We start from the raw sequence: 21,881 nt of genomic DNA on the forward strand, positions 1-21,881 counted from the left end.
AAATAACCCATATCCTAGCTGCTACCTGCATTACCTTTGGAGATGGGAGGACACAGGGTGATCTCAGCATGAGGGCAGGTTCATGTGGCTATCAAGCCTATGACTTCACGTGAAAAGAATGCCTTCAAATATTTTATATTGAAAAGCATTCCATTTTTGAGATAACTGCCATGCTAGAACACAAAGCACTACATATTCATAATACTGAAATGCTACTGCTGCTTGGTGAATAAGGTCTCCAGAGCAAAGTGTGAGACAAGGCAAAATATTTATTTTCTTACCAGCACCATGTTACCCTTTATATATTGCCATTGGTTTTCTCCTGTGAATTCTCCCTGTGCCATTCGTGTTTCCCAGCACCACCTAGCATCGATTCCCATTGAATGTTTATGTAATTCGCTAAAGTTACAGAATTAGGGCACTGTTAGTGAGTGGTTCCTTAGGCTGTATGGATGGGAGATTGCCTGTTCCTGATGGGATTATATACTCTGAAGGAGCAGGTATGTAGCTTGGGGGGTATTTTGGATCCTTTGCTGTCACCTGAGGCTCAGGTAGTTCACTTTTACTTATCATTAAAAGTGTAGGCAAACAGCAGAGCAAGCTTATTCTATTTGAATATAAAAAATTGAAAATGTGGATCTATGTCAAAAAGTTTTCACCCTGTTATCTGTAAATAGGTACCTATAACACTTCCCAACTAATACTATTGCATTAGTTGGGTGCATAGATTGAAGTAAGGCTAGTTTACATGCAAATACCTTGTGCAGAGAACAGAAGGGACAACTGGTGCAAGAGGTAAAAAATGAGCTGCAATTTAAAAAACTAACTTTATTAAGGATATTGCTGTTAACTGTAATTACAAAAGTTAAAAAATAGTACCCAGTGCCCTGTTGCACTACTTTTTAATTACTTCTGGAATTGTTTGAAGACTTAAGGCAGATATCTCAAGGTAGGAAGGCTTAGCATGATCCAAATTCGAATATCCATTTCTCATATTTTTCAATGTCCACAGCAGAGACTGACTTCGAAACTTTCTTTAAAGCCATTTCAAAATCTTCCATTGTGGTTGGCATGTGCATTTCATCTCTGGAAAGATTTCGGATTTCTTCTGGTGTCAAGCCTTCAATACGCCTTCTCATAGCCATTAGTGAAGCATCCCTGTTGGTATGCAAGATTGGACTTAATGAGAATACACAGTGCCACTGGTCCTAAGTAAATGGCTAACAGTAGCTGTAGATGAACACTGACATGCTTAAAATATCAAACAGACTGCGTGGAAAGTTTGGCCTTCAGCACAAAAACGGAAACACATCTGGGGACTTCGTACTGTATTCAGTACTGCATGGATAGGGAACCTGTGGCTCTCCAGATGTCGGAGTCAGTCCAGCAACATCTGGAGGCATGCAGGCTCCGACTTCTACAACTGTGGATTAACGACAGTTCAGTAGATCACATAAATCTATTGCAGTAATTTGGAATCTGAGACCCAGCTTGAAACCCCAGTTTACAGAGACACCTTTTTATCATTCCTTTCTCTCTCTCTGATCATGCATGTCTTATCTTTTGTACAGTGGTACCTCGGGTTACATATGCTTCAGGTTACAGACTCTGCTAACCCAGAAATAGTACCTTGGGTTAAGGATTTTGCTTCAGGATGAGAACAGAAATTGTGCAGCGGCGGCGGAGGCGCAGCAGCAGGAGGCCCATTAGCTAAAGTGGTGCTCCAGGTTAAGAACGGACCTCCAGAACGAATTAGGTACTTAACCCGAGGTACCACTGTATATTCACAGAAACTGTTACACATTTTTGGTATCTCCCTTTAGCAAAATGTCACAAGAATCCAGGAAGTTGCCTTATACAGAGTCAGAGCATTGGTCCATCCAGCTCAGTATTGTCTACACTGACTGGCAGTGGCTCCCTAGGATTTTAGGTAAGGGATATTCCCATCCTAGGAATTTATGCATTCAGAGCAGATGCTTTACAGCTACAGCTCTGTCAAATATCAAAACTGCCTTCAATGGGAAGACAGGAATTTCGGTATTTCAAACAGTGACACTGGCTAGGCTAATAGATGACAGAAGGCAAGGGGTGTGGAGTCGTTTTGGAGGGGCTGATATGGGCATTACCCTCTTCATTTTGCAACGGCTGAACGGATTCACCTGAGAAATGGCACAAGTAGTGCAGTTGAGACAGGTATGGGGTTAGAGAAAGATTTGAGATAGGAAAAAAATAACGGAGAGGGAGTAGAGGGGAGTGGAAGAAGAGAAGGTAACTGATGTGGATGAGGAAAAAGTGAATATGGCCAGAGAAAAAGGATAAAACAAAATGTAGAGCGGAGAGGAACAATACATGAGAGAAGTGTGCACCAAGAAGGAAAAAACCCATCGTGGCAGAGAATGGGGACTAGGGGGAAAAGGTATACAAACCTGCCATTCCCCAAGTTCAAGGAAAGCAGACAAATAGGTTGAATCTGTCTGCTTTCCTTGAACTAGAATGAAGAGGGAGAAGAATAAAGACTGCCTGGCTGGGAAGTAGTTTCAGTATATTTATATTTTTTATCAAAGCAACAGTAAGCCAGTGGACAAACAGCAACATTAATGTATTTTCATAAACAAATTTTGGATTCCAAGAAAAGCCCCAATTAAATGATTATTCATTCAAATTTCTGAGTAGGTATGCTTAAAACAGGCCTTAATTATTTTAGAAGTGTTACAGTTTTAACGTACCTGCACACATTAGTAATGTCAGCCCCGGAATAACCTTCCATATTTTGTGCTATATTGGCAAGGTCAACATCATCAGCAAGTTCCAACTCTCGCAGGCTTATTCTTAGAAGTTCTTCTCTACCTTTGGCTAAAACGGAACATTTTTTTTAAAGTAACAATATAAATAGTTTGAACCACATAGCATAGTTACTAACTTTCACAAAATGCTGAGGCTTTCAAAAATGGGTTCCTAAACCTGCACTTAGTTCTGCTTTTTGCCACCCGAGAAGCTTGTGTGCCAAAGTTTACAAGCAACACTCTACCAAGGAAGGGAAGTGATTTTCACTGCAACCCAAACTGCCACCCTAATCACAGCTCTGGAGGTTCAGGAGACTTCCCAGGGGAGAAGGGAACACTGGGAGGGAAGACTGGGAGCTGCGGAGCCTCTATTGGATTTCTGTCCCTTCCATAGAAGGCAGCACAAATCTGGGATTCTACTTCTTGGGGGAGTATTTTCCCCGGAGGCCACTTGGAAGCACCGCCCCTATTTCCCAATACAGTCCTACACCAAATTCAGGTTCAGAATTCAAAATTCAGGATAAATAAAAAGGCTGGTTTCCCCCAAAATGGAAGTTGTTCTACCTGATGGTAAAGGAATATAAATTCTCTTCTCCAGCCGTCGTCGTAAGGCCTCATCAATATCCCATGGAAAATTAGTAGCAGCTAGTACCATAACCATTTTGGAAGGGTCATCATTTTCAGAAGCCCCTCCAACACCTAAATCAGAAGGAAAGAGGAAGTTATAAGGGGAGGTCACAAAATTCTGGAAGCTATCCAAAGTTAAAGCCAATGTGAATTTTAATCACCTGCATGAAATGGCAACAGATTTGCACTGAATAATTTGAATAAAGTGTCTCTTGGCTATTGAAGCAGCTCCCCCTGCTGCTGCATTTAATTACTAAAAAAGAAAAACAGGAGCAGAACGACTAAGACAGCTTTGTAAAGAGGGAAAAGTCTTTTCAGAAGTCTATCCACTGGTCTGCAAAATTAAGTCTGCTCAATGATTCCACAACCATAGTAATTCAGACAGTGGCTACATCCATACGATACATGTATTGCACAAAGCTACTACTTTAAACAGTCATACATAATTTCTGATCCAAAGCGGAAATATTAGTACAGTGTTGCTACTATAATGTCACATCAAAGTTCCTACTTCGAGCTTCACATCTCTTTAACACAATGTGAACTGAGCTTATTTACCATCCATCTGAACGAGTAATTCTGCCTTCACCCTTCGGCTGGCTTCATGCTCCTCAGAAGTTCCTCTGCGACTACAGATAGAATCAATTTCATCTATAAATATTGTTGCTGGTGCATAGAATCGAGCCTGGAGAGACAAGATGAAGGAACATCAATTGAACTTAAATCACCAGAAGTACAGTTGGGCTATGTTTAACAACTTACTGCACAAAAAACATGGCATATAACCTTGAAAGTCCATACATTTACAGTTTTTCTCTCTCAAGTCAGCAACCAGCACCGGATTTAGGGTGATCTGGGTGGTTTCCCCGCACAGGGTGCCGAGCTGAGGAGGTGCATCATCATCATCGCTATATTTATATGGGTACCTACTCAAAGTTTTTTGGGAGGGAGGGGGAGGGGGACAATGCCAAATTTTGCCTTTGCTCAGGGCACCATATTACCAAAGTCCACCCCTGAAGCAACAATCTTGGGTTCCCAGATGTTGGACTTCAACTGCCATCATTCCTAGCCATTAATGTTATGCATTAATCCAACATCCCGAGACCCAACAAACTTTCCAATAAAATTCTGGGCAGTGTGCAAGCGGGCTTCGGAGTGCTTCATTTAAAAATAAATAAATTGTCCAGTAGCACCTTAGAGACCAACTAAGTTTATTCTGGGTATAAGCTTTCGTGTGCATGCACACTTCTTCAGATACTGAAGATACGTATCTGAAGAAGTGTACATGCACATGAAAGCTTATGCCCAGAACAAACCTAGTTGGTCTCTAAGGTGCTACTGGACAATTTATTTATTTTTTCCGACTGCGTCAGACCAACACGGCTACCTACCTGAATCTAGATTCATTTAAAAAGTAATAGAAGTTATACATTAACTTGAATAGTATGAAACCAAGGGAGGTGCTACTATGCAATTCACTGCTAAGTGGCAAAGCAACCTGTAAGACTTTAATGGAGAGGGGTGGTGTGAGAATGAGGCTGGCTACACACACACACACACACACACACACACACACCCCTCTATATTTTGTGATACAACTGCATCATGCTTGTCTGGTAAAGGAGAATAGCCCACTGCAGTCAGATAGGACTGGTACTGTGTTAAGACAAAATTATGACAGTACAAGGAGTCTTGTCCATGATAGCCCAACGCTGGTCAGGCCTGCTCAATGTAACACAACAACCATTACATACAAACATGCATACCCTTTAACTGCTGTACAACTAGAAGTCTGAAAAAAGCTTAAATATAAATTTCAGACGAGTAGCCAGGTTTTTGGAACACCTGTATATTCTAGAAACTATTATTCATCCAAAATATATATCAAAGAACCAACAGTGAACTCGAAAATCACCATTTCAAATAGAAGTCGAACAAGTTTTTCAGATTCTCCTCTGTATTTTGAAGTAAGTGTCGACGATGATATGTTGAAAAAGGTTGTCTTGCATTCAGTAGCTACAGCTTTTGCAAGCAGCGTTTTTCCAGTGCCAGGAGGACCAACCATCAAAACACCCTATGTAAAAGAAAGGAAGTCCAAAAAAAGGTTCAGAAAGTTTCTCATTTGAGATATCTAGAACACATTTTCCACTGGAAATTGCTTTAGAACTTCCTTTTCTCCAAATGTGCTTTAATATCATGTCTAAGAAAATGGTATCCTAGCTTTGAGGATCAGAACAGCAGGCATTCTTACTTAACTTGTTTACGTATCCAGATCACTACACATTGCATTCAGTGGAATTGTGATATATTTTGCTCGATTGCTAAAATGTGAGAAATTCTAGCCATACAATAATTGCATTCAGATTTTAGGTTAATACTAACTCATCATTTTCTCTTAATAAAATTGTGCCCAATCAGGACATAAGAAAACATTATTAATTCAAAACTAAATTGCATGATTTTACCTTCCAGGGCCTTCTAATCCCCTTAAAGAATTCTGGCATCCACATGGGTAAAACCACTGCTTCCTTGAGCAACTTTTTAGCTTCCACTAAGTCAGCTATATCATCCCTGTTTAAGAAAAGAAATTAACAGATTACAACACGCTAGAAGCAACTAATTACTGTTCCATTCAAGAGTCCCTATCACAGTTGGACAGTAACCTTGGGTTAGCTTCTAAAAGATGCATTCCTACCTGCAGCTGAAACCTTCTATGACTCTCTACAGAAGAATATCAAATAAATAGTTTCCCATTTGAATTCTATCTGCTCCCAGGTGTCAGCATTCTGTTCCAAGTAAATTTGCATACTCTGTAATTCTGTTCCAGGAGAAAACTATCAATACATCAACACACTTGTTGTTTGTACAAAATGTTCTTTCACATGGAACTCTATCATAAAGTTGTTTTTAATATAAAAAGTTCAGGTTTTTTTTCATTTAAGCATTTCAGTAATATTTATCATCCCTTAAAGTAACCTGGCTTAAAATGCTCTCTGAATGCAGGCACCACATTCAGTTAAATTTTGACTTTTTAACACACCAAGTTAAACTATGATTTTATATATAAACCAAGGGCAAAAGTGATTAGAGGTGAAGCTTTATAAATATGTGCATTTGTTATACAAATTATAAATATTCAAGAAGTCAAAAACCACAGAAAGGTATTCAGTGGGTGTCCCACTGCTGACAGGAAAAATATATTAGCAGACAGAGCAGGCTGGCTGTTTCCAGCAATTCCTCCTCCCCCTGCAGCCCCTCAAACCACCCCCTCCTCTGGAGAGTTTCAAAATATAAATTAAGTAACAAACAAACAAACAAACAATCAAAACCACAACCGTTACATTCTAAGTTATGGAGAAACATTATTTTGTACGGTATGTGCCAGCCCTTTCTTTGGGCACAAGTAGCCTAATATTATTCATGTTTACTCAGCAGGGCACATTCCTCAGGATTTAGTAAGAATGAAGTGTTTCAGTATGAAGGAATTTGCTTTTAAAGTACAGGTTCATAATAGAAACAGAAACCAATCCATTGGTTGTATATGGCAAGTAAAGACCAAGGAAAGCAGGCAATTTGCTTCTCCAAGTCAGAAGAGTGTTCTTTTCCCCCCCTTTCAGGCATTGAACAGGCCCAAATACAGACTACACAAGCTCTAATTTTAAGATGCACAAACTCATTCTCCCACCCTCAATGAAAACTGGCTCATGTAATATTCTAAGAAAAATTCTGTTGAGGCAAATTGATCATCTTTTCCAGGGATTCTTGGTACAAGTGTATATGTTAAGCTCATTTTATAACATTCTTGCCTTATGTATACACAAAGGAGAAAAATGTTAATTCAGATAATTAGCAACTCTTAACAACTGTTGACTAGCCCACATTGGGACAGTAGTCATTTATACTTCAGCCACTAAAACTACATCCTGTTCATAGCAAATACAGGGTGCCAACCAATGAGTGAATAGCCACTCAGCTGGCTACGTGGTAACAGGATTGCTTCTAAGCAAGGAAGTCTGTATAGCAGCATTAGTTAAGAGTATGCTTATTATTCTTTCAGACCACTGATGTTGTGGTATAGCATCTAGTTGTGTACCATTATTTTGATGTTCCTGGCTGCACAGTAGGTATGATGTGGTGATATCCCCTCTATAGAAGCCTTGTGCTAGATTCAGCTGAACGATGCAAATAAGTTGGCAGGTCACAGTGGACAATATTTTGCACTGAGCTAGGCCTGATACACTTAATTCCTTGAATGTAATATCTTGCCGTAAACTGAATGAAAAATATTATTAATGGAAGACCTACAATCTGTTGTCAGATTAAATTTAATTTTTAACCAAGCATTAGCATTGTCCTCTTTAAAGGATTGAGCTTACACACATACTTCCCAAGTAAAAAAAATTACAGAGATGGATTACACTTACCATCGAACATTGGGATTTTGGGAAATGATGTCTCTTTCCAAAGCTTCTACTAAGTCTTTGTCGTATCCAGTGCTATCAAATTTCTTTGGCTCAGATTCTGAAATGTCAGACGAGGGCTTATTCTGCATTACAAACACAGTTTGCATATCAAACCTACATTTGTTATTTTAAAATTGTCCACACAATGAATCACTATACCTGGCTTAATGCCCGCTTAATTATAATAGAAGCAAGGGCCCTGTAGGCAAAAGTGGGCATAGTCTACACAGCTTACAGCCATTCCAGAATAATGCAAATTCAAGATGGAAATATGGCACTGGGTGGAACTATTAAAATAATCCCCAAGTGCAGGCTAGCTAATTCAGAAGTCAGCTGAGCCATGAACTGATCTGGCACCTTGTTATAAGAAATAATTCCGTTACTGAATTGTGGCATTAGGTATATTTATATAGCATTTTACAATGGAAATGTTTTGTAAAAGCACCCACGGCTCCACCCAAGATTATCAAAGGCTGGAAGGACATAGTGGAGGTCTCTGCTAGTGGAAGAGGGGAAACCATTTTTACCAACCCCATTGATCCCTTCCCCAAAGATATATTCTGGAGCGTTGAGCAGTGCTGGAGTGCCATGGTGGGTGTTGGTGAAAATGGTCCCCTTCCATTAACTGAAGCCTCTACTATATCAAGTTATTCTGTGAATGGAATGACTCCATCCATTTGCGGAAACCACAGGAGAGGGGAATGCTGTTGTGCTCGAATCCTGCTTACTGGTTTCCCACAGGCAGCTGTTCAGCCACTGTGAGAACAGGATACAGGACTAGATGGGCCCTCGGCCTGATCCAGCAGGCTCTACTTATGCTCTTATGAAATACACTATAGCCTTCAGACTCTCTGAAAGGAAATTCTAATAATATTCATCTTTGTACCATTTGACAAAAATGCCACGTTTAGTTTCATTACGGCTGCAATTCTATACACATTTACCTGGAAATATGCACTACTAAATGTAATGGGGCTTCAAAATTGACATATTTAAAACTACTCTTCCCTAAAACCTTACACCTCCTGCCTCTTGAGAATGTTGACAGTGTATATGAGAGAGATCCAAATGGGAGAGGGGCACTTCTAAAAACTTGAAAAGCTAGCTTCACATTTTAGACACTCACTTTTTCTTCTTTCATTTTATTCTGCGGATCCTTCTTTTCCCGGCCACGGATTATTTTGCCTTTATCGTTAGAGCTTCGGGAGGAGGGACGGCTGGAGACTTTAGGCGCTGCACTCGCTCGATTATTTTGGCTCCTGCAATCACTGCAATGAGCAGACTGACGTTTCCTGGCTCCTGGTGAACTTCTGGTTAGTTAGAAAATGGAAAAGAGAAAACTGTGATAAAGCTAAACTAAATCAGCTTTCAACATAGGGACAAGTGCATAAGCATTTTGTTTGGACCTATGAGGATCTGAATTGTTTACATTATGGGGCAATAGTTCTTAGGAATCCCCCCTCCTGGGCAAGGTCTGTGCTGAGGCTCCATGTGGACTGCCAAGGTATATATACTGGGGACAGGGCAGCATGCTTTTTCCCTGACTTAGGAACTGGAACCAGTGTGTGGGCCTCACAGACATTTTAAATGTAATGTTTTGGGCTTCCCTGATCCACTTTACACTCTCAGCGTCTCTTACCTACGTTCAGCAGGTACAGGCAGGGACCAAACTTCTCCATCATGAGCCGGTAATTCTTGCTGCGCAGCTTTCAAAGGCGTGCTGTCTAATTTAAAGCTTTCTAGTGTTTTCATGATATCCTTCACGTGCTTCGCTTCTACACTTATCTCCTGCCTAACCTGATTGAAAACATGAAAAGTATAGCTTTAACAGGTAGAAACGTGTCCCTAGCTGAGCATACGTAGCTTTAGAAAATAAATAGGGCTCCATTAGAAGTTGCTAGAGATGTTTAACTTCAATTGTTTGCTTTTCTTTTCTTCAATTGTTTGTTTTGATAGTGAATCAGTGTTTTACAGTGGTACCTCGCAAGACGAATGCCTCGCAAGACGGAAAACCCGCAAGATGAAAGGGTTTTCCGTTTGCGAGTTGCTTCGCAAGACGAATTTCCCTATGGGCTTGCTTCGCAAGAAGAAAGCCCATAGGGAAATCTCCAGGGACCTCTTTTAAATGCTGGCGGTGGGGAGCAAAGCCTCCCCTCCCCTCCGGCCTTCAGAAGAGGTCCAGGAAGGCCAGCGGGGGCCGAAAGGCTTTGCTCCCCACCGCCAGCATTTTAAAAGCAGTCCGGGATAGCAGGGAAGCGCTTCCCGCTATCCCGGACGGCTTTTGAAGGCCGGCGGGGGGCGAAAGTCTTTGTCCCCCCTGCCTGCCTTCCCAGAGGCTTTTAAATCGCCCTGGACAGCGGAGAAGTCCTCCGCTGTCCCGGGGTTTTTTTAAAATTCTGGGGGTGGGAAGAAAAGCCCTTGTCCCCCCCCCCCCCAGCCTTCAGAAGAGGTCGGGGGACAGACTGTTCCCGGACCTGGTCTGAAGGCGGTTTCCCTAGGAACGCATTGATTGATTTTCAATGCATTCCTATGGGAAACCGTGCTCCGCAAGACGAAAAACTCGCAAGAAGAAAAAACTTGCGGAACGAATTAATTTCGTCTTGCGAGGCACCACTGTATTTTTATCTTTATTTTGGATGAAGGGGCCATTTGGAAGTTTTCAAGATAAATATGTTACTTTATAGGAAGTTGACCTGGTCTACCAAAGATTCCCAAATCCTGCACCAAAATGGGGAACAAATGCACCACTATATGCTAGACTTTTCTTTCAATGGATCTTACATTCAAACTTTTTTACACTTAAAGTTCATTCCAGAGAATAAAACTTTGTACTGTTTGCAAATTTATGCTAATTAACTTGGAAGTTCATTTGCATATACCATTCCATATTAAAGGTACAGTATTATTTCTCTGTAATAGCTACTCTTAAGGATCGCCCATATTCTAGGTGCCCTTTGAGGGAGTTATTCCAGAACAGACCTCTGTAATCTAAAGTTCATAGCAAGCACGGTAATGCACCTCAGAAGCCCTCACACTGGTATTTACTGCAGGCCTTTCAAGGTTACTTGGGCTATTACAAGATATTCCAGTACTAAATAAGCACGTCATAATGATGCACTATTATTCTATTTATATCCCACTTTAAATATTTATATTCCAGAGGCATATGTAGGATTTCCATGTGGCCTCCCATCCAGGCATTGATCATACCTTTAGTACTGAGAAAGAATACAACTCCCAGTGTGGCAGGAGCAAATTTTCTGACAGGAAATTTCAGATGATCATTCACACTGAGGTCCAGCGCCGAGAGCCTTCTGGCGGCTCTCTAGCTGCGAGAAGCCAAGTTACAGGGAACCAGGCAGAGCGCCTTCTCGGTAGTGGCACCCGCCCTATGGAATGCCCTCCCACCAGATGTCAAAGAGTAGAACAACTACCAGACTTTTAGAAGGCACCTGAAGGCAGCCCTCTTTAGGGAAGCTTTTAATGTTTAACAGACTACTGTATTTTAATACTTTGTTGGAAGCCGCCCAGAGTGGCTGGGGAAACCCAGCCAGATGGGCAGGGTATAAATAATAAATGATTATTATTATTATACATGAAAGAACCACAATATGCCAGAAAAATCACATTTTTCTGTGCATAAAGTTGTGTTTTTGAAAAACATTAAGGGCGAGCATTCATAAATGCAACTCCTCACCAGTAGTCTGAAGTGATACATTCCAGGAAGGGCTCAGATGTTCACATGATAGTGATTAATTAAGACAATTCATCAGAGCAGTAAGTTTTAGATTAATCAACTAAGGCTGCAAATCCAAACTCCACATACCTAGGAGAAAACCCCATTAAATTCAATATAGGACTTGCTTCTGAGTGGACAAGGTTTGGCTTGAACTCTAATTAAGCACTGGCACCAGATTTTAATCAGTGCTGAGTTTATTTTTGAGGCTTTTTAATTATTAAAATACAGTGGTGCCTCGCAAGACGAAATTAATTCGTTCCGCAAATCTCTTCGTCTTGCGGTTTTTTCGTCTTGCGATGCACGGTTTCCCATAGGAATGCATTGAAAATCAATTAATGCGTTCCTAGGGAAACCGCCTTCAGACCAGGTCCAGGGACAGTCTGTCCCCAGACCTCTTCTGAAGGCTGGGGGGGGGGGGGACAAGGGCTTTTCTTCTCACCCCCAGCATTTTAAAAAACCCTGGGACAGCGGAGGACTTCTCCGCTGTCCGGGCGATCTTAAAATGCTGGCGGACGGCATTTTAAAATCGCCCCGGACAGCGGAGGACTTCTCCGCTGTCCGGGGCGATTTAAAAGCCCCTGGGAAGGCAGGCAGGGGGGACAAAGACTTTCGCCCCCCGCCCGCCTTCAGAAGGTGTTCCCACCCCCCCCGGCCCGGCTTCGCAGCAGCGCTACGAAGCCCGGCGGCTGGGGCAGGTGCTCCCGCCCCCCCCACCCCGCTTCGGAGCAGCGTTCCGAAGCGGGGTGGCTGGGGCAGGTGTTCCCACCCCCCCGCCCGGCTTCGGAGCACGGGGAGATTGCTTCTCCCCACCGCCCCTTGCTTCAAAAGAGGTCCGGGGGCAGCGGGAAGCGCTCCCGCTGCCCCCGGACCTCTTTTGAAGCAAGCGGCTGCGCTTCTCCCCGCAGCCGCTTGCTTCAAAAGAGGTCCCGGACCTCTTTTGAAGCAAGCGGCTGCGGGGAGATCCCTTCTCTCCGCAGCCGCTTGCTTCAAAAGAGGTCCGGGACCTCTTTTGAAGCAAGCGGCTGCGGGGAGATCCCTTCTCTCCGCAGCCGCTTGCTTCAAAAGAGGTCCGGGACCTCTTTTGAAGCAAGCGGCTGCGGGGAGATCCCTTCTCTCCGCAGCCGCTTGCTTCAAAAGAGGTCGGGGACCTCTTTTGAAGCAAGCGGCTGCGGGGAGATCCCTTCTCTCCGCAGCCGCTTGCTTCAAAAGAGGTCGGGGACCTCTTTTGAAGCAAGCGGCTGCGGGGAGATCGCTTCTCTCCGCAGCCGCTTGCTTCAAAAGAGGTCGGGGACCTCTTTTGAAGCAAGCGGCTGCGGGGAGATCCCTTCTCTCCGCAGCCGCTTGCTTCAAAAGAGGTCGGGGACCTCTTTTGAAGCAAGCGGCTGCGGGGAGATCCCTTCTCTCCGCAGCCGCTTGCTTCAAAAGAGGTCCGGGACCTCTTTTGAAGCAAGCGGCTGCGGGGAGATCCCTTCTCTCCGCAGCCGCTTGCTTCAAAAGAGGTCCGGGACCTCTTTTGAAGCAAGCGGCTGCGGGGAGAAGCGCAGCCGCTTGCTTCAAAAGAGGTCCGGGGGCAGCGGGAGGGCTTCCCGCTGCCCCCGGACCTCTTTTGAAGCAAGGGGCGGTGGGGAAAAGCGATCTCCCCGCCGCCCCTTGCTTCAAAAGAGAAGACCCGCTGTCCCCGGGGCAAGCTTCGTTTTGCGAAGCAAGCCCATAGGGAAATTCGTCTTGCGAGGCAACTCGAAAACGAAAAAACCTTTCGTTTTGCGAGTTTTTCGTCTCGCGAGGCGTTCGTCTTGCGGGGTACCACTGTAATAGGTAACCTAAAAATTAAAGGTGCCCTTTTCTCTAACAATTAGTAGCAGCTTATCTTTTGTAAATGTAAGTCAGGAATTCACCAAGAGGAGGTTTTAGAAATGTGCGTGTTTATAAAATTTAATTGATCTGTTGTAAGCAAATTATTATCAAGCAATTTTTTTTAAGCTAAGGACTTATGAATTAAGTGTAAGTAAGAACCCAATCAATGGAAAAGGGATGACCCACCTGTTGCCATTTCTGCTGGAGGTATGTGTCTTTGACAGAAGAGAGGTATTTATTCATTTGGTCAAGTACTCCCTGGTAATAGACCATTGCAGAGTCATAATTTCCCAGCAAGGCGTACTCACGGGCCAGCTTCACATTCTCACTTATCATGACAAGACTCATGGTCAACATAAGCTGGGGAGGAAAAAAATGCTGCAATTGGAATACACAACAGCTGGGATATAAAGAAAACCTGTCAAATGTGTAACATGGAAATGTGGAAGAATGGAAAGGTTCTCATGCTGTATTTCAATTTTTCATACATTATGTGAAAAATAGTACTACAGAACAGTTACATTTTGTCACAAAGCCATCTCTCTCAAAGACCTTTCAATCAATTGTGAACATGGCTGTTGTCAAATAGTCAGGACACAAGCATTACACAATACATAGTTCTGGCATGTTTTGTCTCCAAAGAACTATACTTTAAATAATGATAGAAGTTGCACATAGTCTGTAGATTTGTCATAATTTACGTTAGACTGTTAATTGTGAATAACTATAACATAAACTGAAGAATTAAATTCTATGGTATATAGCAACCAGACACATGGCTTCCCCTCCAGTCCCAGTTTCATTGCTTTGTATTATTCAAATTCAGAATTTGAACTATTTCCCCTACCAGTCTTAAAGCACCTGACTTGCATACAGAAGGCCCTAAATTTAATCCCTGGCATTTCCGGGTATGGCTGAGAGACACAGGTGCAATCTACACACACATAAAAAATGTTCTGAAAATGCTTTTTTAAAAGCATTTTTAAAAATACATTGAATTTTCCATAAGGTTCACCATTGCCATATACAGTGGTGCCTCACAAGACGAAATTAATTCGTTCTGCGAGCTTTTCCGTCTTGCGATTTTTCCGTCTTGCGAAGCACGGTTTCCCTGGGTATTAACGGTTTTAAGAAAAAGGAAACAAACTTGCAAGACGTTTTCGTCTTGCGAAGCAAGCCCATAGGGAAATTCGTCTTGCGAAGCAACTCAAAAAACGAAAAACTCTTTCGTCTTGCACTGTAGTGTCACATCGTATATTGCACTTAAAAAGTTTTATTTGCAGCTGTATAGCTGAGACCACAGAGTGGCCAAGGGCTTTTAAAAGCATGGAAGTACATGAGATGGGCTATGATGGGCAGAAGATGTTCCATTAAAGCCAAAGAAGAAGAAAAAACCCCATACTTTTTCTCTCAGAATGCATTAAATATCCTGGGCTGCCCATATGTATTACAGAAATGCTATCAACAGGAGGGAGGCTGATGGAAGGAGAAGACACACTGTAGTTGCCCAACCGCATTGTGACTTCTTAATTATTATTAAAAGTTCTCTCTTTATATCACTTCAGAAGTGATGTGCCTGACAGTGCAATTCTATGCAAACCTATTCAGCAGCAAGTGCCATTGAGTTAGCTGGAATCTGCTCCCAGCATTCCAAGAGTTCACCCTTAGAAAACCTAATGTATCTTAATGGCTCATTCATAAAAGATCATTGTTCTGGTGAGACTTAAATAAGCAGCCATAAATGTTACATTAAATGTTCTGCACTATGTTCTAAGTAAATTAATCTGGTTATCCATGGAAGAGAGATTTAGGATAGAATTACACTTAAAAACAAATGCAGGATCATTTCTGCAGTTTTGTGTTTAGTGGAAATTTTACTCTTTTGATTTCTGCTTGTTTGTAGGTAACACAAGATTAAAACTCAGGGAATGACTCTCATAGAAGTTGGTAAAAGCTCTCTGCTTTATCCCTTTAAAACACATTTCACTGCGTCAAGTGTTGCTATGAGATTTAGTATGCAATCCATTCAGAGTTACATGTTGAAACTAGTTATAGATAGCATTTCTGGCTACAGAACTTATATTAATAGAAACTCAAAACACGCTGACATAACTGGCAGTAAGTAGTGCAGGGTGCGGCAGCAAGTTTGCAGCTTCCCCTGCCGATAACACAGAGGCCCAAACTACATTGACCTGATAAACAGCTATTAGCTGTACATTCTACTGATCACCATGTAATTTTTAAAATTTTATTTTAGGATATTGGTATATAATTTTGATTTTTATATATTTTGATCGTTTTGTACACTGCTTTTAGATTTTTTTTTTTTAAATTAAGCTGTTTTTAAGTGTCTTAAGTTTTAAAAAAAGTTTAACAAAACAATTTCATTGAAGATACCAACCACACTTAAATTAATGCTAAAATACATTGCTTTGTTTAGTATGTGGCTCTTTAATGGGATTTACTTTGTGTACAGTGCTCTCTCATTTCAAACACTCTTCCTCTGGTTTTCTCCTTGCTTACCATTACTACCGTTTCATTCAGTATTATCTACTTCCTTTCTTTTTTGCCTGCCTATGACTTTTCAGAGCACTCTTATCTCTCGTGCTTTACTGCAAAAACCGAACTGTAATATGCTTTTAAACTCTGGAATCCAAAAAACCCAAATCTCCTTTATGACTTGCCATTACTTGCTTAATTGTTTTCATCATCTTGCTAAACTTGTAATTTCAAACTAGTTTAGTCATCAGCTCATACTAGCAAACAGGTGTATCAGGTATGAGAACCAATCTTACCCATCCTAAACATCTATGAGAAAGCTTGCTGAAATCTTGGAAGCATGTTTTCTCACACAAGTTGTACACTAAAAACTTCACAGCAGTTTCCAAGACTTGTAACTTTTAACAACAGCACTAACAGAAGCTCAGCTTCCAAAGAGAAATTATGAAGCTTATAAAATGCATTTTCAGTCATGACATCATACTTTAGCATTGTTTTTTATTCAAACCATCTATTTAAATATTTTTTTAAAAGTGTGTGTGTGTGTGCGCGCGCGCTCTGCTGCTAAATGAATCTCTCCCAAAACAATACTTGGGCTGGATCAAGTGTGGGGACAAAGCAGGCAAGTGCCCCTGGATGGCACATTTGGGGGGGGGGGGCTGCAAAATTACTGAGTTCAACACACACACACACACTTCAATGCTGAAAGGAGCGAAAGGGCCGGGAGGAGGCTCTCATTTCACTCTGGCGGAGATCCCAACATTGGGTCTGGCCTGTTGGGCTGGCAGCAGAAGGCAAACAGCAGCCAGACAGTGCAAGAGTGGCAGCAACAGAAGTAGTAGAGCCCAGAACCTCCCCGGCCATTTCTGCCTTGTCTAGGCTCACTGTTGCCTGGCAGCCCTTGTTCCAAGACGCAGCAGGTCCCAAGGCAGACAGATGGGCAGCCCTCCTTGTTTTCCTCTTCCTTCCACTTCACCACTACAGATGCAGCTGCATTCCCTCTGCCTTCTTGCTGGAAATGCCCAGGGCAGCACCCACAGATATGCTGTCATCAAATGCCTCCTTTTTTCTCCCACCCGATCCTCAGCTTTCAGGGTACACACCCCGCCACAGGAGATGAGTCCAGATAAGTGCCTCTGCCTCCTTTCCCTTCCAGTCACCTCCTGCTTCCTAGTATCCACTGCACCAAGCAGGGCAAGAACATGAACCCTGGGCAGAGCAAACCAGGAGGGTGGCCCCCTTGCAGGCACTCCCCTATATACTTGCCTCCCATTATGCTTTACAGTTCGCAACCTGTGTATGGGCTAACTGGGAACACTGACAGCTTCATACATCCAAGAAGACAGAAGTGTATGTAACTTGATTTCCTGTATTGGATGGTCCTGGCTACTAAACTATTATTATTATTTAATTTTGCTTTTAATTGAATTTTAAATCTGACAGCGCAGTATAAAGGAAACTAGCAACTCATTTTCAAAGCTCCCTTTCCTTGACTTAACCCACCAACCTATATGAGGCCTTTTTAAAGCATATGTCTTTAGGGAGAATGGGTGGCACCCTAGGACAAAAAACAAGACTTTTGCACCCTATGACAAAACTTGTAGATCCAGCACTGAACAATACTACATAAGGAGAGTGTTGCTTCTGAAATGACAATTCAGAATTCTGCCATCTGCTAGAGTTTCACAGTTAATTTTGAAAAGTTATTTGTAAATGGATAACAGGGATAGACAAAAGCATTGCTACCTTCATCCCCTCTGATATGCATGTTACTTTGTTCATTCTTTTACTCTAAAACAGGGGTAAGTCAACCTTTTTATACCTACTGCCCACTAATGCATTTTTCTTGATGGTAAAATTTCCTTACCGCCCACCAGTGCTTGTGCCGTAGAACCCCCTACCACCCACCTAGAATCCTGAAACACCCACTAGTGGGCGGTAGGGACCAGGTTGACAACCCCTGCTCTAGAAAACCAGAGCATTATGGGCACAATGTACCCAAAGTCCCACCAATATCAATTTTGAGAAAATTAAAACACTGAAATCAAGAGAAAATGCTTGTTGTTGTATTACAGCTTGCTACACTATGCTTCCAGTTCTGACCTGTTTGAAGATTGTTTATTAGGCTCCTGTACACTTATTAGAACCAGAACACTTTGTTGCCATTATTAGTTGTACGTATAATAACAAAAATAAAATATGGACTAAATAACAACATTTTGATTACAATGTTTCCAGTTTTTAGAGTCTGAGTGCCTTCACTGAGAAATGTATATCCCTCTTTGCATCTTTTAAAAAAGACATTAGTCCAGTAGTAGTTGGTGGAGCAGGGCCAACCTTCCCACTGCCTCTGCTGACCCTCTCAGTAATGAGCAGTGACCCAAGTGTTGAAAGGAAAGATAAAAAGTGAAGCTTTACCCTGTTCTGCTGAGCACTACTGCCTTAGCCACAAAAGTTATACCCAGATCCCTTGGAAAAGTGAAGAGTGTGGGTGTTCTCTCTTGGGTCTAAAAAACAAGGTGTCTAAAAACCAAGGTGACCGCTGCTTTAGGGGGACTTACACAAACCACAGCAAGCCTCAAGCTCATATTCCTCCTTTCCTCTTCCTGTGTAACCGGGAAGATGACCTTCTGCTGAACCAGGGATAACCAAAGAGGTGTCCCCCAGATATTGTTAGACTACACCCCCGCCCCCATAACCAAATGTCAGGAGTGATGCAGCTGTAGCCCAACATCTGGAGGGCAAAAGATTGGCTACCCACAAAATTTCAACAGATGCAATAATTTTATCAAGACCAAATGTCCATTCTTGCAAACTTCAGGAGCAGACCCTGAGTAATCATTTTACATTAGCTCGCTTGCAACAACAACAGCAATAATGCACAATCCTGATACTGAATTCTCCACTCCCAGGGTTTATTATCTACAGGACAAGAAAACAATGAAATATTTACTCCTATAAACACCAGCATTGTTTCTAATATTTATATACCATCCTTATTATCAAATTTCAGGGCAGCTTATTCTGAACGTATTTAAGAAATAACACAATGCATTAATGCAACAATAACAGTGGAAAAATAAAAAAATATTTCACTGAAAGCTAGGTGTTTAAAATACAGGAAATGCTTGATAAAAGTGGCCAAAACACAAGGTTGGTACCTGCCATACTTAAGGGAAGAGGGAATTCCAAGAGCTGGAAAGATCTCCCCCTGAGTGTTTCAGGATGCATGTGTGCAGGTGATGGAATGACTAGGAGGGCCTGATATAGAGAACTCAATTAACAGACAGGATGATATGAGAGAAGGTGCTCCCTCATGTAACCAGGCCCCAAGTTGTTCAGGGTCTTATATGTCAATAAGCACCTTGAACCTGCCCCAGTGTAACATGCTCAATGGTAGGCAGCACCATTCAGCAACCAAACCACTGAGTTAGCCGCAGGTCCTAAAGTTACAACAAGCACAACACAGAGCACATTGCAGTAAACCAACCTGGAAGTTAATGGTGTATAGATTAGCCCTGTCCAAGAATGGCTATGGCTGGTGCACCATTCAAGGCTAGGAAAAGGCACTCCTAGCCTCTGGGGCAACCCATGCCTCCAGTAGCAATGATGGTTCAAGGTGTAACCCACACTACACACCTGAAATTTCAGGAGGTCTGCAATGCAGTCATGCAGCAACTGTGAAAATAGGCAACTTCCATGCTAAAGATCATTAGCAAAGGAATGGAAAATAAAGATCTCAATATCATAATGCCATTATACAAATCTAAAGAAGAAATTATAAAGATGCATAAAATTATGTATTGTTACAAAAGCTGGGTGCCTCCCACTCTCTGCTGAGCAGTGGCAAGAGCTCATGCTCATGGGGTTCCAGGCACTGTGGTCCTTTGAAGAACTGAGACATGGTGGAAACTGTCGTGGCTTCAGTCTGCATGGGAGGAGTCCAAATCTTACAGCATGGTCATTTCAAGAGGGCTTGTCCCTGCAGCAGTGAAGCCCTGGAGTCAAGGCATCTCCCTCAGCCAGCCTGCCCAAAGATGGATCCCAGTCTCTCTTCCTCCGCCTCCTTCCCAGACTCCTTTTTCCTGTCACCTCAAACACACAGTCACCCTGCCAACCTTCCAAACCCCAGTCTCTGTTCACACCTTAGGGCAGGGGGGAAGGACAGTTCTCTTGCATTGCCAGGTTATTTTAATTAGTGGGCCACTGTTAAAATATTGGTCAGGTATCACTGGAACTCTATTGTTCCTTAATGGCCCTGTTTTGAATAGACTAGCCCAGGAATTCCTCTGCAGTTTGTACTTCTTCTTTCACATCCTAAATCATCAAAATACTACCATTTATTAATTTCTAGGATTTGGGGGGCGGGGAGCACTCCAAAATCTCTAACAGTATAGTATGGAGAACTAGCAGAAAGAGAAAATTTTTCCTTCCTCTCTCATAACTTGGGAACATCCAATGAAGCTGAATACAGGAAGATTCCGGACAGGTAAAAGAAAGGGCTTCTTCACACACAGCACATAGTTTAACTATGGAGTTCACTCTCACAAGAGGTAGCATCACCGACCTGGATAACTTTAAAAGAGGATTAGACAAATTCATGGTGAATAAAGCTTTCCATGGCTACTGGCTACAATGGCCAGGGGTTCTACTTCCACTTTCAAAGGCAGTATGTCTCTGAGCACCAATTGCTGGGAATCACACTCTTATGGCACAGGGGAAAAAGAAGTCCCCCCCCCTCCAATACTCACGATGATGTCCCCACTCCGCCCCCAACCATACAAAAAGAGAGACTGACTTACTCCAAAAGCAGGTGTTGTTTACTCCGGAAAGCAGTCCAAGGAATGGCAGGACGAGTAGCCCGACAGTGACGTCTCCCGCATCACCTGAAATCCTAAGAGAACACGTAACTGGGCAAAGGGCTCTCCAGTCACCCGCGGGATGCCTCACACGGGCAGGTGCTGGGGGGGGCGGGGTAGGATGGGAAGGGAATGCAAAGAAGGTCTCGAGCAGGAGGAGGAGACGAAACAGGGTCTGGAGCCGCAGGAAACCGGGAGCTGGGGACGCGGGCGCCTCACCTCGCGCTCCCCTCCAGCCTCTTTTCGGGCCTCCTGGACGAGGAGAGGCTGACCAGCAAAGCCCATTCAAAGCCCTCCCGCCAACGCCGCTCGGGGGGCGACATCCCACTCCGGATGCTATTGTGGGGGGGGGGCAGAAGCCGCCCAGAGAAGCCGCCGAAGGAGGCGGGCGGCGAGGGAGGGGCGCTCCGGGCTCAACGGACGGGGAAAGCGAGGCTGGCGGAAGGGGGAAGCGGACGCTCACTCACCTCTTCGGCGCGCTCAGCTCCGTAACGGCGGCGACCGTGGCGGTGGCGCTAGGGCCCGACTCATCTCAGCGCCGCCTCCCGCCCACTCCGCGCGGAGGCACTGTCGCTAGCGCGCAGGCGCCAGCTCTTGTCCCGCCCCACGGCGTCCTAACGTCCCTACGCCCCGCCCACCGGGCGGTTCTTTTTTTCTCGGGACTCTGAGTGGCGTGGGATTCTTTCCCCCCTTCGTTCATTTATATTCTCTTCTCCAATCAGAATTCGCGGCGTCACTGCTGGGCGGGCTCTTCTGCCCGCTTTTTCTTTTTTACTTTCTTTCCCCGCCTCTACTTGCCGCATTGTTTGGTTTCTCGAAGTAGAAGGATCCGGCTGGCCTTTCGCTTCTCGCTCTCTTTGGGAAGGGTTCTGGTGGTCCCTGACCTCTTCATGTCAGGGACGGGGATCGCTACGCCGAGGTGCCTTCTCGGAAGTCTTTCCCAGCCACAACCTCATCCGGCCGCTTCACCCCCCGCTTGGCGCCCGCGCCTTCTTGCCTGCTTGGAATGTGCTCTTTATCTCTGACTAGGCTTCTTGCACGTCTGAATGCAGGATAC

At 43.4% G+C, this 21,881-nt stretch overlaps 1 protein-coding gene and 1 long non-coding RNA gene across 2 annotated transcripts; both read right to left on the bottom strand.

The window, feature by feature from the left end:
- Positions 1 to 808: 808 nt before the first annotated feature.
- Positions 809 to 21,444, bottom strand: KATNA1 (katanin catalytic subunit A1). The gene is made up of 12 exons (XM_083496535.1): positions 21,292 to 21,444; positions 20,768 to 20,859; positions 13,653 to 13,826; positions 9,513 to 9,670; positions 9,000 to 9,183; positions 7,835 to 7,956; positions 5,876 to 5,981; positions 5,326 to 5,484; positions 3,969 to 4,095; positions 3,348 to 3,482; positions 2,727 to 2,853; positions 809 to 1,158 (listed from the first exon to the last, which is right to left on the bottom strand). The coding sequence occupies exons 3-12, from the start codon at positions 13,821 to 13,823 to the stop codon at positions 960 to 962; spliced, it is 1,488 nt and encodes a 495-aa protein (XP_083352661.1). The 5' UTR covers positions 13,824 to 13,826; positions 20,768 to 20,859; positions 21,292 to 21,444; the 3' UTR covers positions 809 to 959.
- On the bottom strand, positions 10,500 to 13,646 carry LOC310703896. The gene is made up of 2 exons (XR_014524441.1): positions 13,433 to 13,646; positions 10,500 to 11,846 (listed from the first exon to the last, which is right to left on the bottom strand). It is a non-coding gene; the product is annotated as an uncharacterized lncRNA (long non-coding RNA).
- Positions 21,445 to 21,881: the final 437 nt, after the last annotated feature.

Source organism: Podarcis liolepis (genome assembly GCF_965112155.1).
Source record: "Podarcis liolepis genome assembly, chromosome: 3".
Taxonomy (NCBI): Eukaryota; Metazoa; Chordata; class Lepidosauria; order Squamata; family Lacertidae; genus Podarcis; species Podarcis liolepis.

Coding starts and splice junctions, on each gene's coding strand:
- KATNA1 (XM_083496535.1), bottom strand. CDS start 13,823: ATGTTGACCATGAGTCTTGTCATGATAAGTGAGAATGTGAAGCTGGCC. Junction 9,671..13,652: donor TCCAGCAGAAATGGCAACAG/GTGGGTCATCCC, acceptor GTTTTCAATCAG/GTTAGGCAGGAGATAAGTGT. Junction 3,483..3,968: donor ATTACTCGTTCAGATGGATG/GTAAATAAGCTC, acceptor CTTCTGATTTAG/GTGTTGGAGGGGCTTCTGAA.